Below are 20069 nucleotides of genomic sequence, written 5' to 3'. Positions count from 1 at the left end.
GTGAAAAGAGTCGCTAATTGTAGGTACTAAAAACACACCGACAAAATTAAGGGAGGAACTGAAAAATTGTGAGGAGGGATTAAATCTAACCTCATGCTGAACCACCAGGAGTAGCTGGGACTGAAGAGTATTTTAAGCTGATTAGTATGAAGTCAGGTAGAATTATCTCAATCTTAGAATGCGAACAGAGAGAAACTGATAATCAACCGTTTAGGCATTAACATACCAACAGTTCAGCAATTGAATTTGGTATAATTAATGACGAAATAATAGGTAATTTCAGAGTTGAATTTAGATGGAAGAGAAAACGATAAGGAAATCATTGTAGACAAAGGCAAAAAGGAAAAACTTAACTCTTGAAGGTGAAAGGGGATAAACTGACTAACGTTTGTGACTCATAAATGCAAATTATAAATGACAAAGAAATGAGTTTCTATCATTGATAGAGAAATTGTTGGCTCATTTCCTAAATCCGATTGCCATTCAAACGTTTCAGACAAAGTAACATCTCAAACGGTTATCTGTGGTTGAAAAGGGGAATTATTGATAGTTAAGGGATATTTCGATAATTATATCAACACACAAGCATATATGAGTTGTACAAAATGTAAAGAACGGATGCACACTAATTACACATTCCATCAATATCCAGATATCTCATCAATGACAATATGAGTGTGTTTGGATTGTGAGTTATTTGGCCAAAAATATTTGCTTACATCACCATTACAATTTCCAATACACCTTTTTATCTTTCTAATTATCTTTTTATCTCACATACATCACATCACAAAAAGTGCTACAGTAAAAATATCTCAAATAACTTACAATCCAAACACACTCAATTTTAAATGTATTAAAATGGGGTCATTTCAGTAAATATATCCAAATACATGCTTCCTTAACTTGTATCTAAAGTTTTTAAACTAGTACACAATATTTCATATTCACAGAAAACCCCCACCTGAAATTCAACCTATTTTTTGACCAAAATTCAATCTTATATAGTATAAGGAAACAAAGTTAAAATGATATAATTCCTTGATTTTAAATATTCTCACATTTATATTTATCACTTAAGCATGCTGTAATTTTCAATCGCTTTTCTCGTGTGTGAAATCTAAACAAAATGATCTTTTGAAAATATTTAAATTCATTTCAATTAATTTCCCCGTTTCCGCCCACTTTGGGCAGAAAATATAATTTAACAAAATAAAATAGTTAGAGCCTTCCCCTCTCTTTTCCTCCTTATTCTTTTCATTCCCTGCTCAAAAGCCAATCGAAACAACAAAATTAGGGGTGGCAATTCGGGTCCAAATCAGGTTGGCGGGTCGGGTTCGGGTCAACCCGCCAGAAAATCTGTTGACCCGAACCCGACCCGCCAACCCGTGACGGGTCAGGTATGCTGACCCGAACCCGAAAATTTCAGGTTGACGGGTTGGCGGGGTCGACCCGAAATGACCCGAAACTTAATTTTAATTTATTAATTTATCACTGTAATTTCTAATAAAATCAATTTCTCACAAAACTAATTACATAATCAAGTAATAAAAATTTAAATAAGTAATTCCAAACCAAATCTAAAATAAATTAAACACCGTAAAAGTGTTTTATCCCAAACAAAATATAAAATAAATTAAAACAGTATAAAAGTAAAAAATAATATAATATATTATTTGTCCAAATATAATAATTTCAACTTCACACAAATTAAATAAATTCATTTATGATTAAGTAATTAATGCCTTTGAAAAAAAGAATAACTTAGGTTAGTTAGATAAAATTATTTTTATATTTATTAAATTATTTTTAATTCGTAAACGGGTCATATCGGGTCATATCAGGTCACCACGGGTTGACCCGAAATCGACATGTTTTCTTTTCGGGTTCATCGGGTCCAACCCGATTCTGACCCGAATTCCCAAAACCTCAATCCAAACCCATTAATTTCGTGTTAGGTTCGTGTCGTGTTTTCAGGTCGTGTCGAAAATTGCCACCCCTAAACAAAATCATGTTTCTCTCCTATGCTCCATACTCCACAGGGGAAAAGTGTGACTTTCCTTAATGTTGAGGAGGCAAATTGTAATTAACCCTTCAAAAAATCAGAAACTAATACCTGTCTTATTTTTTTTTTCCGTTTTCAATTTTGAACAGAGAAAAACCGGTTTGTGTTACTGTTGGGGCCTAAGAAAGGGTTTCGTTGTTTCACTCTACCACTATCACTGGAAAAAGACTAGGGCTGAGAGCTTTATCGAAAATCTTCCCAGAAAAAGGTTCATTCGCTTTCTGTCTCTGCTTCTTCCGAAATTCCCCAAAGTTTTTGTTCCGACTCTCTTGTGCCTCTAATCAGGTAAGCTTTTTTCTCCGGCTCTGAAGTTGTTAACGACTTTTATGTATTATTCAGCATTTGTATGTAGTATGAATTGTATCTGCTTTGTTTTCTTATTGGCATGATTTTTATATTCGTATCAAGTATGTTGAAAAATTTGATAACTTTTGGTCTTAATTATTGCTTCTAGTAATTAATGTTTAAGTAGGGACTAATGAATGACGGAATGGATTTTATGGTTAATTCGAGATGTTCTTTTATTGGAAATGTGTTCTTTACTTGGGTTTTAAGGGTTTAAATAGGCGTAATCTGGAGGTGGATTGTTCATGGAGCGTGATTGGAAGTTAGGATTTAGCGTGATTGGAAGTTATTGAGGAAGAGGGGGTGGGGGGAAGGTTTTAGCTTTTACTTAGTGGCAAAATTATGGAAGAAATGGTTTTGTAGGATTTATATGGTGTCATTGGCTGTGGGATCTTTGGTTTGCTGGTGGTTCTAGGTATAAGAGTTATTGAAAATTGGGAAAAGGATGGAAATGTTTTGACTGCTTAACAAGAATATTCGAGGAGAGTTATGGAAATGTTGTTGTCTTGAGGGACTTGTTGAATTAGTAAGTGTTTGGCATTGAATGTATCTCACTTTAAAGATTTCTAATTAAGTCAGGTTATCAGAAATTAGTAACAGCTGGAAACAAGGCAGGTTTGCGAGTTTTCTTGGTTGTGTTGAGTTTCTAACTTCGGAACCGATTGTAAATGGAATCGCTTTTAGTATGTAATCTGAGTAACTTGCAATTCCAATTCCAATTCCAATTTTGTTGGAGACCAAAGACAGCTTTAGTTCTCGTCCTATGGACAATTGAAGAGGTTAAGCTACAAAGAGGGGCATCTAGATTTGCTTTTGCGAGGCTGATGTTGCAAGTTTCTCATATCTTCCTTAGTGACAATTGCTTGACTATCGGAGTTTCTCATTTTTTCCTTCTGTGAGGCTGATGTTGCTTGACTATAGGGATTGCCTTCTACTGATATTGATGCGCATAATCTTACTAAGTTACTTTTATACATGGTCTTTTGTTTAGAAAAGTAGAGATGGAATTTGTATTACTGTTGTGCTTGATTGAGTTTTTCCATTGCTTGGGCAGTATAATTTTGTAGATTTGTAATATTTTGGCTTTCTTGCTTCTATAGTAGCCTAATTTGCAATAGTTTGGCATGTGCCTGCTAACGTTTTTATAATCAAGATTATATGTTTTTTAGCATGAGCTTTTGGTAATAGTTCCACCAGAAAGGATGTGTTTACTTGGGTTCTTTCCATGATATGTTTTGTTGGTTGATTTTTGAAAATTTCTCGTGGTTATTTTCTAGCTTCTGGCTCCATAATGATATTCCTTGATATTAAATTCAGTTTCCCTTCATCTGATACCTGATCGTATAGGTGGTCAACAAGACATGTCATCTGATACTGCCAAAGAAAATGCATCTGTAGTTGATTCATCAGTGACTGAATGGAAAAATGACAGGAATCTGGATGGTCCAGGTACAAATAATTCTAATAATTTACATGTCAGCAGCATTATGTTAGATGATTGTGCTGCATCTGAGTTCTGACTTTTCATGATTATGTGCATGTTTTGTCAGTTGGAGTTTGCAAAGTATCCTAGACCAAACATTACCCCCTTACCATAAAAAGGCAAAAATGGGTATTCTTAGATTAGTTGATTCACATGTAATATGCTTATAATGGAAAACTTTGTTTCCCTGTCATTCTCTTTTTCCCTCTGTAATTTCTTTTTCTTTTCACCTATTTTTTCCTGAGATGCATTAGATTATTGCATATGCTAAAATGTGTCTGTTTTCAAGGTTTGTCTTTTGCTTCAGAAATCTCTGACCTGTTGATGAATTTCTGTTATCCAAATTGGGTCCTCCTATTGAGACTTTAGGTGGATTTGGCACGTTTTCTGATTGAGGGTTTTGTTTTTCTTAATGTGAATTGCTACTTTTCACTCCTTTCTGGAACCCAGGTTTGAGTAATGAGTGAGAACCTTGTACAAAATCCCCAATTTAATTAGGTGCGAGAAAATTGGCCTAGCAACCTCCAGCATGGATTTGAATGCTTTTTTAAGTTACTTTGGCTCCTATCTCCTAAGACCATGTTTAGGTTGAGCGATGAATTTCTGATGCGACATGAAAGCACGATAGGAAATTAGCATTTTTGGGCTGAAAATATTTGACATGGAACATGCTATTGAGTTTATGAAACATGCATTTATGTTTAGGGGAAGAAAAATTCTTTAGAGTTTTGTTTGTTTGAGAAAAACCTCAATTATTTGTTAAAATTGAATGGTTCATTACAAGATTGGTTTTGTCAGGCTCTTTTATTTCCTTTGCTCGAATACATTATTCCTAGATTTTTCCTTTACAGGGAAGATTGGTAAATGTAAATATGTGATATGTCAAGTTGCACATAGTTGGTGACTGTAATGGATGTGGTTACTAAAGTCCGCTGCTCCTGATGAAGTTTATTTATCTGTTACACTGGGGCTATGGATAAAACAATTCATACCTTTGTTGCTTTGCATTAGCCATTCAAATGAATAAAGTTGTAATAGTTTTGTCAGAGAGCCATAGCTATAGATCCAATGAGGATGGCTGTCAAATTGGAGCAGACGAGCAAGTTCACTCTTGTGAACAGCGTCAAAATTGTAGTGAAACTAAAAAGGGTAAACCATGCAATACAAGATACTTCATTATCAAGAGTTTGAACCACCAAAATATTGAGTTGTCAATTGAGAAGGGAATTTGGGCTACTCAAGTCATGAATGAGCCTATTCTTGAAGAAGCCTTTCGTGTAAGGATTCCTTTCAGTTTATTGGAACATTTCATGAAGATTTTCTTACTTTTCTTTAAAGGAGGATTGTACTTATTTTGCAGAACTCTGGAAAAGTAATTTTAATTTTCAGTGTCAACATGAGTGGGTTCTTCCAAGGGTATGCCCAAATGATGTCTTCCATTGGTTGGAGACGAGACAATGTTTGGAGCCAAGGAACTGGTGGAAATAATCCTTGGGGTCGCACTTTTAAAGTCAAATGGCTGCAGTTACATGATTTGCCTTTTCAAAAGACTCTGCATCTAAAAAATCCATTGAATCAATATAAGCCTGTTAAAATTAGTAGAGATTGCCAGGTATGAGTTATAGTTTCTTCTACTTAATGCCCATCTAATTTTAGTGTGTAAAACTGCCTGTCCTTTGGTCAATTGGGAGATCTTTTGGATAGGCGGTTCTGATTCATGTGATCTTCTAGGAGTTACCTCAGGATATTGGTGAAGCCCTTTGTGAGCTTCTTGACGGGAAGGATGATGTGGATGTCGGTTTGAAAAGGTTAACATTTTTTCAATTTAGAATATGAGCATACTGCAGATTACTTGTTAGCAAGTTTATATGCTGTACCAAGGTGATGCAGGGTTGAATTCTCCAAGGTTGATCTTCCTTTGAGGAGGCCTTGTGTGGAGCCTTCTGGTTCATTAAGATTTGAAGACTTTGTGCCTTCAGTGCACATGGCACCCACACTTTATCCCTCATTAGTCTACCACCATCAAGCTGAAGCTAGTAGATTTGACCAAGGATATCAGAGACCAAGTGGTATATTTCGAGATTCTCGTTCTTCCTTCTGAGAAGAATAATGCTTACATTTTCACCATGACCTTTTGCAGCTGGAAGCCATGGGAATGTACGCTCTGACAGTGATACATCTGCTCAGTTTATTGGTTGGGGAAAGTCAACTGAAAGGAGCCCCCTTGCTAGTAGTTTGACTGAAGATGATCTCCTGGAAATGGTATGGTTTTGTTACTGAAATTTAAATTGCTAATTTGGGAAAAGTACTGCTATAGCATATAATCCTTGTTGAAATAATTTAATTCCCTTGAGAATGGGTGCTTTACCCTTTTGAATTTAAGTAACATTAGGACAAGGGGTACTTCTGGAACATTAATAGTGACAAAATTGTGGTTCTCAATAGCTGCTCTTGCTTTTTCAGCTGTGAGATGAATAAGCGGGGAAAAAATGAATAGAGGCATTGTCTTGTCTTAGTTTCTTGGCTAGAGTGTATTGTGTTATAATTGTCTAACATTCTGTATCTGATATTCTGAATCTGTTCCATGAACTTGTATGAAATACTTCTAGGTACCTAAACTATGTTTTTTGTAGCTAATCAACTGTAATTTGCTATTGGTATGTTAGCATCTTGTCCATATGTTTCTCTAAGAAAGCTGAGATTGTAATGATTTTGGTTACCTGATGGCTGATATTCTTTTAGCTTATTGATCATCATAATTTGCTTAAGCTACAGTTTCCTCTCTTTACACCATTAGCTCCTCACCAAGCCCCTAACCCCCTACCCCCACCCCCACCTTCCCAAGGAAAGAAAAAATGAAGTATCCCAAAAAATTTTTCCTCCCAATATAAAACAAAAGCAAAGATTAAGTAAAGATTAGATAACAAGATAATACCCTGTAAAGATGTTGCTTTGCAATGGTTTCTTTGAAATGTTGTCGCACTCCTGTTATTATTGTTCCTTGTTTCTTGTGCATTGCATTTTGGTGGTTGCTATACTCTTCCTGAATATTCATGATATTACAGTTGGTGTGCCTTTTCATTTTAGATTGTTTTCCTGATACTTTTTTTTTTTTTTGGTTATCTCATTGTGTAGACATATGAAGAGTACCTTGAAGCTCATAGCAGACACAACAAGAAACTATACCAGTCGGTTAGTATTCTGTGTACCGCAACATTTAAGTATATAGTAGAGAATGAGATGATGAATATATTGTGTGAGTTACTACGGTTTGAAAGATCGACAAGGTTCTAATTAGACCAGGCTTATGTGAACTCCTGTCTTCTTGGAACCTTCTTTCCTAAAGGACATGATTGGGCTGCATATGAATCCTGACATGAGCACATTGGTTTATTACAAGCAATTAAAATCATGAATGTTGCTAAAGCCATGCTGATGTTCTATTTTAGGATATCGGAGATTTGTTTCCTCAAAAGACTCTTTCGCCAGTGAAGATATATGATATAAGTATGAGTAAATGATATATCTGGTTGGAACTTGCAATTGAATGTTCTAGTGTATGGTTGGAGAAGTATGGAATAGTAAAATCAAAATTGCTGAGTGTATGGGCTGAGAATTCTTTGAACTGACAGACTCCCCCACCTAATTTGTGCAGTTGTATTGATCTGCTCTTGTTTTACTTTTCTTTATTTTTGCATACTATGATTTCAAACTGACCCGTGTGCAATGATGCTTTATCTGACAGGGTGCTGTGCCAGCCTCCAACATTCAAAAATCATCAGTTAAAGCTGCACGTTTTGATGATGTGTAAGGCTATTTACATATTCCATAAATGGTCACTTTGCAAGGCAGATGTGTTTATAATGTAGGGCACACAATTTGCAGGAAGTTGGGCAGCAGTTCAAAGAAGAGGCCTCGTCACAGGTCCCCAAGACGATAACTGCTTTTTGTAAGAAAAGACTGCTGTAGTTAGCCCAATGATGAGACTGAAAATGTCCCGAGTTAGAATTGTTCTTTTTGCACAAAATGGCTTTGCTATGGAGTTACTACTTATTTTGTAATTCCTGGAACTAGGAGTTAACTGTTGTAACATTGTATTATAGTGTTGACCTATTATATGAATCATTAGCGAACATCTTTTTAGTAAATTTTTTGTATGGGTGGTAACAAACTTGTACAGAAAATGACTGTTGCCTGCCCATAACCCTAGATACGTTTTGTCAGTTTGATGTCCTCTCTTTTTTTTTTAAAAAAAAGAAAACTGGGAATATTTCCTACTGTACAAGATTTGATAATTGTCCTTTTGATATGGCTTGTGGTGGTGGACTGGTTGATAAAACTATGGCTGAAGGTGATGCTCAGTCTGAATACTGTACTGATGGAGGGGTTGAAGAGGATAACAGCTCAAGCTGATGGCTATGCAATTCCTGTTGCTGATAAGAGCAGAGTATTTGGTGTTTTATGTTGAATGGTTGTAATGCGGACGAGATTTGATTAGATAGCTGCCTGAGTTACTATTTCAAAGGGTATAGCTAGGATTATTGTTTGCATACATAGGAACAGATGTGCATATTGGATACATTATAAGGCACTTGATGGATTTTAGTATCAGATTAATTGGTCTCTGTGTATCTGGAGCCTACTGGTTGAGGGTACAGTTCTGCTGTTGGACTATTCTGGGTTGTTTTTTCATGTAACTATGAATATGTATGAAGTAAGCTGGCCTTCTTGATGTCTGTCGTCAGCTCCTCGCTGCAATGACTTGTCTTCCATCTTATGAGAACAATTAAAAGCTAAGGCAGAGGGTTGTGTAATTTCGACAAATTTGATGAGAGAATTATTCAATTCAAACCGGATGAATGAAGATTGAAAATCCACTGATGATTATGGTGGTCGATCATGTAGATGGGATTTGTGCGAGTGGTAGGAGGAACCTCATATTGGACTCTTACCAAGCAAACCCCAACGCTTACTGAAACCCGACCTGACCTGCGTATATGCATTTATCTCACTCTTTGTTTTGTTACTTTAATTTGCAAAAATTATGGACTTCACATTTTTAGCCCAGAATTGGTTTTGTGGCACTCGACTTTTCAGCCGAATTTTAACCCCTGGAAAATGGTTATTACCTAATCCTTCCCCCGTCCTTTTGTTTTAAATTGCGGAAATACTCTGCTACTGATATTTTCACGTCTTGGTGAATAATGCAATGTTTTCCATTCATAACTCTTTTGAAAAGATATATCACTATTTTTTGTTCTAAAAAGAACACCCATAATGATCCGTATCGTTTATGAATGTATGTATTTTAGAACATTTAAACTTATCATGAATTATCATATCTGTTCTTGAATCCCTTTAAGTGTATTTGGTAAGAGTATTTCCATGCATATAAACCAGCCTTTTGTTTTTTTTTTTTTTTTTTTTTTTAAAATTAAATGTTTTGTTAGGATGCGCAATAAAATGGATTTTAATAACTATGAGATTATAAAATTACTTACTAAGTACTAACTCATCATAAAAGAAAAAGTGAGAAACATATCATCACATAAGCAAACCTTTTTCTTTTTTCCCCTACAAATTAGTAATTAAAAAAACCTCTCTAACTTACTCATGATCTTACTCATTAAAAAAATAAAAAAGATTTATTTATGATCTTACTGTCTTATGACCATGTACCCCTATTATTTACCATTTAAACTTTGCCTATAAAAATTCCATTCTTCTGAAAATAAATAAAAAAAGAGGAAAATTTTCTCAATTGGCACAGTAAAAGCCTAGGACATTTTGTTTAGACCTGTCAATCGGGCCATTTGAGCCGAGTTTTCGTAAACTTAGACTCAACGCATTTAATTTGTAATACTTTAAGGTTTCGGGTCGTGAGATTCGAGTTAATTAATGCGCTGATCACACTCAGTTCACAAAATATTCAGGTTTTGAGCCTTATTCTGGCTTAACCCAAATTCACTTATTACTCCACAATTTTTTTAGCATAATTACTATAACTATTAAGTTGTAAAACTAGTTTAACATTCACATGACTACAACATTAAAACTAAACATGAACAAGTAATAGTTCTTAAAAATTACATAAACTAAGAATTTTTCAATAATATTTATATCTAATTCGTTCAAAATACATGGAAAATAGTAATAAAATATGCGGTCATAAATCCAATACATCTTTAAAGGTTGAAATCTCGGCTCATATTTAATTTGGGTTAGATTCAATTTAAGATTGGCTCACTAAAATGTCGGGTTTATTGGGCTTTTTTTGGGCCAAACAAGCCGAGTTCGGGCTGGCCGGCCCGATTGACCGTCCCCATTTTGTTCCCTTCATTTTTCCTATTAGTCCTTAAACCTCTGCTTTTCCTCGTCAATTCTCCCACGTAAAAACAAAACCCAGAGATCGTTCTTCAACGTCTCAAGAACACTCACGGGCACACACATGTATGTGAATTTGTTTCTGCGGATTTCTTCCAGTAGATATTGAGCAGGACAAAAGGTATCGATGATGGATAATAATAAGGCGAGAATTAGTGGAGAGGAAGTGTTAACGAAGCTCAAGGACGACGGCGATTTCGATAAGCTACGTCTCAAGATTATTCGCACACTCAAAGATGATGTAAGCATACAATTTTTTTTCTTGTAAAAAATTTATGATATATGTCTCAAAGATTATGCTTTTTCAACTTTGACGAATTACGATTTAAAAAAAAAAAAAAAACTTTGTTGAATTATGTATTGGTTCGGGCTATGATGAGATTTTGCCTGTTTGTGATATGATGTGATGCATTTGTTTCCTGAATGATTGCAGACTAGATAATATGCTTCATATTAGAAAAATTAGAATTCTTCTATTGTGCCAAAAAAAAAAAACAAACAAACAAACGGAGTCCTTGCAGGATTTCTAGTGGATTTATATTGTTGTCATTTTGGAATGATTCAGTAAAAAGGTTAATTGATCGATATGGATCAGACATAGACAGTTACATTCACGGGAAAGTTGGAATTTATCTGATATTCAACATTAGAAGCCCCTTCGGTGAGTGAAAGATTAAAAAATAAGTAAATATCAGTTCAACGTTGGTTTTCCTGTAACAAATTTTTGGACTAGTACCATGGCTGACTGAAGGGAACTGATTGCGAAGGCTTCTGCCCTGTGGTGCTGAGGTTTTGGTTTTATGCATGCTGTTTTTAGAGTTGAACAATGTATTCCTTTGTCGTGAAGGATTTGAACAGATAAAGTGGAATCTGTAATGCCTAAGTGACCTGCCATCAATTTTTTGAATGAATTGACATATTGAAACACTAACTCTCGGAAGCATAAGGAAAAAAGGGTACTTGTTCCTGGTTTTAAATATGCTACCAAAATGTGCTACTATTTAGTCATCAACGTGCCAATATTTTGTAGGCTGAACTGCGGGACAACATTATATCAATGGTGAAGCAATCAGCTGTACTTAACCGTCCCGGTGCTGAAACCATGAAGCCACGGCAACTTTCTGATGCCATACATGAAGAAATTGGGTAGGTTTCCTTATGATGTTCAGATGTTTGAATGGTGTTTTCCACTGCAAGGTTATGATATTTCTCGTCTTATTTGATGCAAACTTACGTCATGTCACAAACGTGAAGTAATGTGGTTATTCTAGTACTGTCATCTGGTTGTCCTATTAAGCTCTTAGAAGTTATATTCAACCATGATTGCTGGTTGATGCTCAGAAATTATACCTTTTTTTCCTGCATTCCAGGGACAAAGTCATGAGCAAGATTTCTGATGGTGTCTGGCAGATAATTAGGTCTGGTAGTGAAATGAAAGCTGAAATAATAGAAACTGTGCAATCAGTCTACAACAAGTTATTAGACCCCAAGGTGAATGAAGATGGTGAATCACCACTGCATTCTGACTTGTTACTACTACGCAAGAGACATGATGTTAATGGAAGTGTTTCAGCCAGTGGAGTTGATGTCAGAGAGCCTGAGGGGGAGCCAAATGAACCACCGGGGTTCAGTCTACATGGTCAAGGTTGGAACAACAAAAGCAGCTATGAGAATGATCAACCTGGAAAGAGACTACGGATGTCTAGGCCTTGTGATGGTAAAGCAAGAGTGGAACCTATAAAAGAGACCACTTCCTCGCCTGATAGATTGGAGCCTCAGAGTGTATATAACAATGTGCAGCCTGGGTTTCATGAAGTCATTGAGCAGCATTTAGATGGTGATACTGATGATGACCCAGATGTACCTCCAGGATTTGGTTGACGAGTCGTGATGTAATTCAACCTCTTAGTTTCTAAGGGAACCTTATATAACTCTGCAAGGCATAGGTTTTCAAATTTTTGTCCATGACAATGACGATACACGTAGTTTTCTAGTGTAAGAAGTCTCAAATTTATTAACTCAAAATTATATTGGTGTCAAAATTTGTGACTTTGGAACTTTTCCACAATGAGAAACTCGAAATGATGTTAATCAAAGATTATTTTGGTTTTTCTCCTCTATCGGTCAGGTTATTGGCATATAACTTTTTCTTTTAATGCATATTTTGGATTGACAAATGCAAATTCTTGTGCCAGAAGTATCTTATGCATCGTGCTTATCATCATCTCTCTTTTTGTTTGTTGTGGTAAGTTGCAAAGAATGTTTGCCTCTTGGACTCTACTTCGATGTCCTGTAGTTAGAATATTTTGTTAGTGATGTTTTTTACCACAACTGGCGATATTCTTGCATTACCTTTTTAGCTTGAGGTTCTACTTTGAGATGAACTGGATTTGTTTTTCCAAACGCTTTAGGATCTTATTGCCTTGAATAATGAAGCAAAAGTAGTGTGCTAATCTGAAAAGGCTGCTTAGAAGGAAGCTTGACAAGAAGGTATAGCATTCTGATTTTGAGGGATATGCTAATTTATTAGTCACATAGTGGTTGGATGAGTCAGTAGGCAGCCTGAGGTAAAGTTGTTTTCTCTTCTTGCATCTCTTGCTGATCTTCTAATTGGTATACTAATGTGATTGGATTTTGAAGATTTCATACAACTGTTTATCAACTTGGAAGTAAGCCTGCTTTGTTGTCTGCTATATCATTATTGGATAGTTCAACTGATGCATTGGATCATAGCTTTCCACGATAACACTGAGGCGCTCTGCCTTGTCTATTGAAGCAGTCAACTGAGTTCTGAACGGATTAGCTCCTTTGGTGATGGCTCAATCATTTCATACTTATCCGTGACTTTTTCTGTCTTTAGCACAAACAATTGATGAAATGTTGAAAGGTAATATAAAAATCTTAAATGTAGTTTTCTCATTCTCATAAGTATGGTGTTGCGTATTCCAGATACTCAATTACCCACGACACTATCTGGCAGGTTACCTTGGAATTGATAGGCAATGTACATGTGCTTATTGTACGTATTTGATTCTTCTCAGCTCCAGGACCAAAAAATGGTAATGCTGGAAAATGGATTTGTCTACTGACTGCATCCATTGTTTCTTCCTATTCCGTGGAAGCCTGCAGACATCTTGTGGACATTATTTCCATTTTAAGTACTTTTGCGAAACCTAATGATTAAGAAATTTGACAAATTGGTTCATGTTGGGGAAAACAAGTTTAGCTCTTTACTGTTCTGAATGAAACCTGTTTCATATGGATGACTTATTATTGAAAACAGTGTTTGGAGTCTAATCTGCTAGTTTTCTAGAACTGCTATTTCTGTCTTATATCAATTCAATAGATATTGGGCTTCTAACTCTGTGCTCTTTAGAAACCCAAGTAATTGCTCCTTGCACGTAAATGTTGTTGATGGATTTGTCTGATCTGCCAAAACTGATGTGATAGGTCAATTTTTGCTTCACCTCTGTAAAGTTGAGTGTACCAGGCTGGACATACACATCGACACCTGGAATCAACCCAATGTCAATGTAATAAGTTGAGCTAGCTTTTCCGATATTTGTTACTGTCCTTGTGTACGTCTTACTAGCAGATCCAAGTTGAAGGGAAAATGACGGATAATTTAGCTGTGCTTCTGGTATGCTGGAGACACTGGCACACGTTACAGGGTCCCGCACGATAATTGCAATTTCTTTGTCTGTGTATCCCAAACCACACAAATAAGGAACGTAGTCGACAGGTTGAATATCATATATGAGCCCAGGATCAGTAGCTCTCGAGGGGTTTACATGGCCAGCTCCAGTGGCAAATACATCTGCAGGAAGCATCCTTTCGTCAAGGATGAGGTCATTATTGACATTCAAGAGATTCGCAGTGGTCATGATAGCAGATTTAATAGCAGCTGGTGACCAATCAGGATGTGCTCTTCTTTGTAAGGCTGCAATGCCACTGAGGTGAGGACATGACATTGAGGTACCTGAGATCACATTAAAAGTTGATTTTTTGTTTGTGTTGTTCTCCAGAGAGATAGGCCATGCAGCAAGAATGCTGACACCAGGGCCAATAATGTCGGGCTTCAAAATGCCTGGGCTTGACAAGCTGTGGCCTCTTGAGGAGAATGATGTAATTGCAGGTGCATCCTGTCCTCCTATAACTGTTCCTTTGAACAGTATCATTGCTACAGGTGTTGACATGGAATTTATGTAAGCCTTGATTGCTTGTCCAGCAGAGAAGCTCACATGTGATGCTGGAAGGACGTGAGCATCAGCTAAAGTACTATATCCATCGGTCTCCTCATTCATGAGAATCATGGCAGCGCCTCCAGCATCCTTCACGGTATGCCCTTTGGCAAATCGAGCAATCTGACCACCTCTCTCACATAATACTACTTTTCCTCTAAGGTCAGTGTTATTCAATGACCCTGGTGCACATAGTGCCGCATTTTGGTCGCCATTCATACCTGCATAGACCAAAGGCAATAATGTCCTGGGGAAACTTTTGGGCTGGAACAGTGACTCTCCATCAAATTCACCATTGTTTTCTAATAGGGCAGTTGCTCTTATGCTCCTATCCATGGTGCTTGCACCAACTGTTAGTATCCAGGGAGCCTCTTTCGATAAAGAAGCATTAACTGGGCCAGAGTTTCCTGCAGAACAGCTAACAAAAACCCCCTTTTGGATTGCACCGAAAGCTCCAACAGCGATGCCGTCATCGAAGAAAGGAACAGAAACTCCAATTGATAGAGACAGCACATCAATACCTCCTCAACAGCAGTGTCCATTCAGCTAGCATTTCACTAACTGCACATTTATTCCCAGAACAAACTTTATAAATTGCTTAATGTGCATGAGGAGCCATACCAACAGCTGTTCCGTTGGCATTGCCAAACACATTGACATCTTGCACAAAGTTTCCTGCAGCTGTACTTGCTGTATGAGTGCCATGGCCATCAACATCAAGAGGCTGCCCGGGTACATCACTGACAAAATTCCTGGCACCAATGAGTTTGTTATTGCATGCAATTCCATTTAATTCACATTTCCCTTTCCATATAGCTGGTGGAGGTGGCACGCCTTCCTCATCAAAGGAAGGATAGCCTGGTGTAATTCCCGTGTCTAAAACCCCCACAATCACACCTTCTCCCTAGTTTGAGCCTGCCCATAACCCAATGTTCTGGTGCAGCCCCAGGAAGACTGGACTGTGTGTCGTATGCAGGTAAAAGATTCTTCGTGGTCTAGCATATAGAAATCCTTCCTTCTTCTCCATTTCCTTTACTTCTTCTGGTGATAATCTGGCTGCAAAGCCAGTGGCAACATGACGATAGGAATAAACCAGGCGCGATGCATCGTTCGAGCCTGTGGTAGTTTTCGGCATAAAAGAATGGTACCAGTATTGCAGGTCTTCTAAGTTGGTTGAACTTACCCCAGCAGGTAAACTTACATGGACTATATATGTTTCTAAATCTTTCAGCGAAAAGGTGTTTGTTGCTGGTACTATTTCCAAAGGCATGACTTCAAATTCCTGAAAAGCTGCTCGAGAGAAACTAACCATGAAGATAAAAGAGACAACTGGGAAACGAGCCATCATCGGCAAATTTCGATATATCCTGCCTTGCATGGTTATAGAGAGTGGCACAGGGTGTGGGACAGAAGATCCGTTGCGGAAAGTATCACTCTGAGTCATCCCAGCTCTATGAACTACTCGCATAGATACATACACGATTATGGAACGTGCCAAGGATAGAGATTTGAACAGAATTATGGGTTTGAACGATGGATGGCAAAAGTTTTTCTGATATTATCACTCAGGATTGCAAACATCGCTTAACAGCGGTGATATGTCCCCCGTGCATAAAACAATTACATTGGCAATTAGTCTTGAGTAAAGTATTAAAAGTTCTATGGCCCCTCGCTGCATCAACTTGCATGATTACCCATCTTTCTTTTGATTTCAGTAGCTGTTAGTTCATAGTTCACAGTCCTGTAAAAGCCTAATTAGAGCGTCCGCCGCCTTTTGAGAATCTATAATGGGGAAGGCTTTTCGTCCTGGTCTCAGTGCTTTGCTCGGTTTCTTGCAGCCAAATAGCACCACTTCTTAAGTCAGCTAATATCTTTACAATGTCTTGTATTGAGAAATTTTTCAGAGATACTGTATGGAAGGGACCAAATTTCCAGAATCTTAAAGATTTCATCAAGAAAAGACGAATTTGTCTTTGTAGGATCTCTTCGAGTGCTCTAGCACAAATTAGTTGCATTTCAATATGTTCACGTTAGGGACAGGCGATGAAAATATTAAACCAGTAAAGGAAAATATCCAATTACGTCGAGATCATCTTTGATGGGATGGTGGGAGGTTGCACGTTACGTTACGTTGCATGCATTTGAATGGCAGCCATTTGCCTGAACTGGGTCTAACCTAACATTGTGAACTACATCTTGATTTGAAACATTTCTTAGCAGTATCTGAAACGGAAGATCAGAAGTTGGGCTGATTTAACTTTCTGATATGTAAAGATACATAGCATCTGACGACTAAGATGCTACATGTGGAATCCCTTTTTGCACATTTCATTTCAGTGGTTGAATAATTGAATGAAGAGAGAAGGTTTTACCACTGAGATTTCTTTAATCTAAATTTTGATTACTTTAGTCATAAGATTTTGAAGTCTTGATTAACTGAAATTCAAAATTATCACACTAATTTTACTTTAATCATAAAAACTTTGATTATTTCACATTAGAAATTCGCTGTGCTGTGGACTGAATCTAGACTTCTCTTTGACATGTTAGTTTACTGATTTATTCTTCATGCTGGTCTTGAAGATTTCTTCTCTTTTTCATATTTGTTTCAGACTAAATATAACTACTTTAAAATTGAACACTGGATTAATATTATCATGCTTTTGGATATGGCGCTTATTATTCTAATCTCCGTCCACTTGTACTTGTCCAAGTAAACAGCTAAATTAACTTGACGTGAAACTTGGAATGGTGAAATCATGAAACTGATGGGATAACGTAGAATAATTCTATTCTGTGCTCTAAAAGAACAAAATAGGCACCAAAAAAATAAATAGTAAATAAAATCGGTGGACTCGGTCAAGTTTTCATCAACCACGTCCTCCCTGAAGCCAAAATTCTCATACTGCCTATGAGCTCGGCAAGGAATATATATCTGAAAATTCAAGCCATGTTTAGGTGCATTTTTAACCATGTAGCGATTTTGAAAAGAACTTATTGCCTGAAGTGTTCACCAAATGGATATCATTAAAAATAAAAAAAAAATGAATGGTTATTTGCCGCTTAAAAGTGTTGTCATGAAACTACGAGCTGAATGTGGCTGTGCCTCTGATACTTGAAAAATATTGCTACGCAAATAGCTGAACCTTGAAAACAAATCTGTTGTAATCAATTCAGTGGGTAGTAATTTGATTATTTAGAAAGCAATTGGAACTTTAGCTGCTAGATTATTATAGGATAACAGCCAACTTCTTCGTTTAGGCAAATTTAACAGAGATTGGACTTCTGACTCTGTGCTTTTCAGAATTCCATGTGATTGCCCCTTGCTCATACCAATTTCCAACGGACATGTTTAACCTTCTAAAACTTATTTGGTAGGTGATCTTCTGGTTGACCTTTCTGAAGTTGAGCACTCTAGGCTGAACATCGATTTCAACACCCTGAATCTTGTCAATGTCAACATAATATGTTGAAAGAGCCTCGCCAACATTTGTTACTACCCTTTTGTATGTCTGCTTACTAGACTTGAGTTGAATCGCAAATGAAGGATAGTTCAACTCTGCTTCTTGAATTCTGTGGATAGCTGAACATTTAACTGGGCTCTGCACAATTTTCATAATTTGGTCGTCTGTGTAACCCAAGCCACATAAATAGGGAATGTAATCATCTGGTTGTATGTCATATGTTAGCCCGGGGTCAATAGCTCTTGGGGGGTTCACATGGCCAGCACCAGTAGCAAATACGTCTGCAGGAAACATCTGTTCATTGAGGATGTGGCCATCATTTCTGTTCACGAAGCTGGCAGTGGTCATGATAGCTGATTTGATAGCAGCTGGGGACCAATTAGGATGTGCACTTTTTAATAAGGCGGCAATGCCAGTAAGGTGAGGACATGACATTGAGGTACCAGAGAGTATGTTGAATGTTGAACTTGTGTTTGTGATGTTCTCGACAGACTCAGGCCATGCAGCAAGGATGTTAACTCCAGGCCCAATAATGTCAGGTTTCAAAATGCCTGGGCTAGCATTGTTGGGTCCTCTTGAAGAGAATGAGGCAACTGCAGGTGCATTCTTGACTCCTAAAATCGTTCCCTTGAACAGTATTGTTGCTCGAGGCATGCATGTCGAATTTATGTAAGCCTTGATAGCTTGTCCAGCAGCAAAACTCACATGTGTTGCAGGAAGAACATGAAGATCGGCAATAATGGTGTATCCTTCAATCTCCTGGTTCATGATAATCATGGCAGCGCCACCAGCATCCTTCACATTTTGGCCTTGTTCAACTGTTGCCATGAGATCACTTGTCTCGCATAATACAACCTTTCCTTTGACACCGGCCTTTTTCAACGAGTTTTTAGTACATAGTGCAGCAAATGTGTCACCATTCATTCCTAGATAAACTAGAGGTAATAAATTGGGAGGAAAATCTGTTGGTTGGTATATAGACTGACCATCAAATTCATCGCCGTTGCCTAGTAAGGCTGTTGCCCTAATGTCCCTGTCAATTGTGCTTGCACCAACCGTGAGAATCCAGGGAGCCTCGTTTGATAAAGAACCATTTTCTGGACCGGAGTTGGAAGCAGAACAGCTCACAAAAATGCCCTTTTTATTTGCTTGGAAAGCTCCGAGAGCAATGGGGTCATCAAAGAAAGGAAGTTTAGAAGGTCCACCAAGTGACATGGACAGCATAGTAACATTGTCTTGGATAGCAAAATCCATTGCAGCTACAATGGCGCTCTCAGTACACATTCCAGAAGGATAGCAGGCTCTGTAAATGGACAAGTGTGCACGAGGGGCCATCCCAGCAGCTGTGCCATTGGCTTGGCGCATTACATTTGCACCTTCCACAAAATTTCCAGCAGCTGTGCTAGCAGTATGAGTGCCATGACCAATTTCGTCAAGAGGTTGTCCAGGTTTAGGGCCGAGTAAGTCCCTTGCGCCAATGAGCTTTTTATTGCATCCAGTTCCAACAAACTCACATTTACCTTTCCAAGAAGGTGGTGGAGGCTGCATACCTTCATCACTAAAGGATGGATGGCCAGGTGTAATTCCACTGTCTATAATGCCTATTATGACACCTTCTCCACGTCCATATTGCCACTGAAATTGGGAGTTGGTATACAGACCCAGGAACTTAGGACTGTGGGTTGTCTGCAGGTTCAAGGTTTTTTCAGGTCTAGCATCTAGAAATCCTTCTTTCTTCTCCATTTCTTTAACTTCCTCAGGTGATAGTTTGGCTGCAAAGCCGGTGAAAACATGTCGGAAGGAATGAACCATGCGCGATGCATCATTCAGGCCTGTTGTATTTTTTGGCAAAAAGGACTGGTACCAGCTTTCTAGGTCATTCAACTGGGTAGAATTATCACCAGCAGGCAGCCTTAAATGAACAATGTAAGTAGTTAAATTTTTTAAGGGGTCTCTCGCTGGCTGTGTTTGGACTGGTACTGGTTTTGTTTCGTCAGAAAATGCTGAAGAGAAGTTAAAAAGCAAGAAAGCAATAGGGAAAACAAACATGCCAGCCATGTTTAAAGAACAACAGAAGTTTTTCTTCG

At 37.6% G+C, this 20069-nt stretch overlaps 3 protein-coding genes and 1 pseudogene across 6 annotated transcripts; 2 read left to right on the top strand and 2 right to left on the bottom strand.

The window, feature by feature from the left end:
• Positions 1-2142: 2142 nt before the first annotated feature.
• LOC113707166 (uncharacterized) lies at positions 2143-8178 on the top strand. 4 transcript variants are annotated; one of them, XM_027229360.2, is made up of 10 exons: positions 2143-2350; positions 3758-3859; positions 4941-5170; positions 5254-5505; positions 5625-5701; positions 5784-5962; positions 6034-6155; positions 7029-7085; positions 7639-7700; positions 7779-8178. In XM_027229360.2, exons 2-10 carry the CDS (start codon positions 3772-3774, stop codon positions 7831-7833), a joined length of 1122 nt encoding a protein of 373 aa, XP_027085161.2. In that variant the 5' UTR covers positions 2143-2350; positions 3758-3771; the 3' UTR covers positions 7834-8178. The 4 variants fall into 4 exon arrangements, with proteins under 4 accessions (XP_027085161.2, XP_027085163.2, XP_027085160.2 ...); XM_027229362.2 differs by having other exon boundaries at positions 2180-2350; positions 4745-5170; positions 7779-8041; XM_027229359.2 differs by having other exon boundaries at positions 2212-2350; positions 4932-5170; positions 7779-8041.
• A 2064-nt stretch (positions 8179-10242) lies between these two features.
• LOC113705672 (uncharacterized) lies at positions 10243-12397 on the top strand. The gene is made up of 3 exons (XM_027227591.2): positions 10243-10518; positions 11308-11423; positions 11648-12397. Exons 1-3 carry the CDS (start codon positions 10405-10407, stop codon positions 12156-12158), a joined length of 741 nt encoding a protein of 246 aa, XP_027083392.2. The 5' UTR covers positions 10243-10404; the 3' UTR covers positions 12159-12397.
• A 1209-nt stretch (positions 12398-13606) lies between these two features.
• LOC140013717 (subtilisin-like protease) lies at positions 13607-15790 on the bottom strand (annotated as a pseudogene).
• Positions 15791-17659: 1869 nt separating this feature from the next.
• LOC113706607 (subtilisin-like protease) lies at positions 17660-20057 on the bottom strand. Its single transcript, XM_072062435.1, has one exon. The coding sequence runs from the start codon at positions 20038-20040 to the stop codon at positions 17776-17778; it is 2265 nt and encodes a 754-aa protein (XP_071918536.1). The 5' UTR covers positions 20041-20057; the 3' UTR covers positions 17660-17775.
• Between the last annotated feature and the right edge of the window lie 12 nt (positions 20058-20069).

This window comes from Coffea arabica, chromosome 8c, assembly GCF_036785885.1.
Source record: "Coffea arabica cultivar ET-39 chromosome 8c, Coffea Arabica ET-39 HiFi, whole genome shotgun sequence".
In the NCBI taxonomy this organism is placed as follows: Eukaryota; Viridiplantae; Streptophyta; class Magnoliopsida; order Gentianales; family Rubiaceae; genus Coffea; species Coffea arabica.
Note: the sequence above shows the minus strand (reverse complement) of the source record. Positions and strands in the feature narration are given on the sequence as shown.

What these genes read in the sequence shown, in the direction of transcription:
- LOC113707166 (XM_027229359.2), top strand. Translation starts at nt 3,772, where the DNA reads ATGTCATCTGATACTGCCAAAGAAAATGCATCTGTAGTTGATTCATCA. An exon ending in AAATTAGTAGAGATTGCCAG is followed by an intron (nt 5,506 to 5,624) that starts GTATGAGTTATA and finishes GTGATCTTCTAG; the next exon opens with GAGTTACCTCAGGATATTGG. An exon ending in AGGATATCAGAGACCAAGTG is followed by an intron (nt 5,963 to 6,033) that starts GTATATTTCGAG and finishes GACCTTTTGCAG; the next exon opens with CTGGAAGCCATGGGAATGTA.
- LOC113705672 (XM_027227591.2), top strand. Translation starts at nt 10,405, where the DNA reads ATGATGGATAATAATAAGGCGAGAATTAGTGGAGAGGAAGTGTTAACG. An exon ending in TTCGCACACTCAAAGATGAT is followed by an intron (nt 10,519 to 11,307) that starts GTAAGCATACAA and finishes AATATTTTGTAG; the next exon opens with GCTGAACTGCGGGACAACAT. An exon ending in GCCATACATGAAGAAATTGG is followed by an intron (nt 11,424 to 11,647) that starts GTAGGTTTCCTT and finishes CCTGCATTCCAG; the next exon opens with GGACAAAGTCATGAGCAAGA.
- LOC113706607 (XM_072062435.1), bottom strand. Translation starts at nt 20,040, where the DNA reads ATGGCTGGCATGTTTGTTTTCCCTATTGCTTTCTTGCTTTTTAACTTC.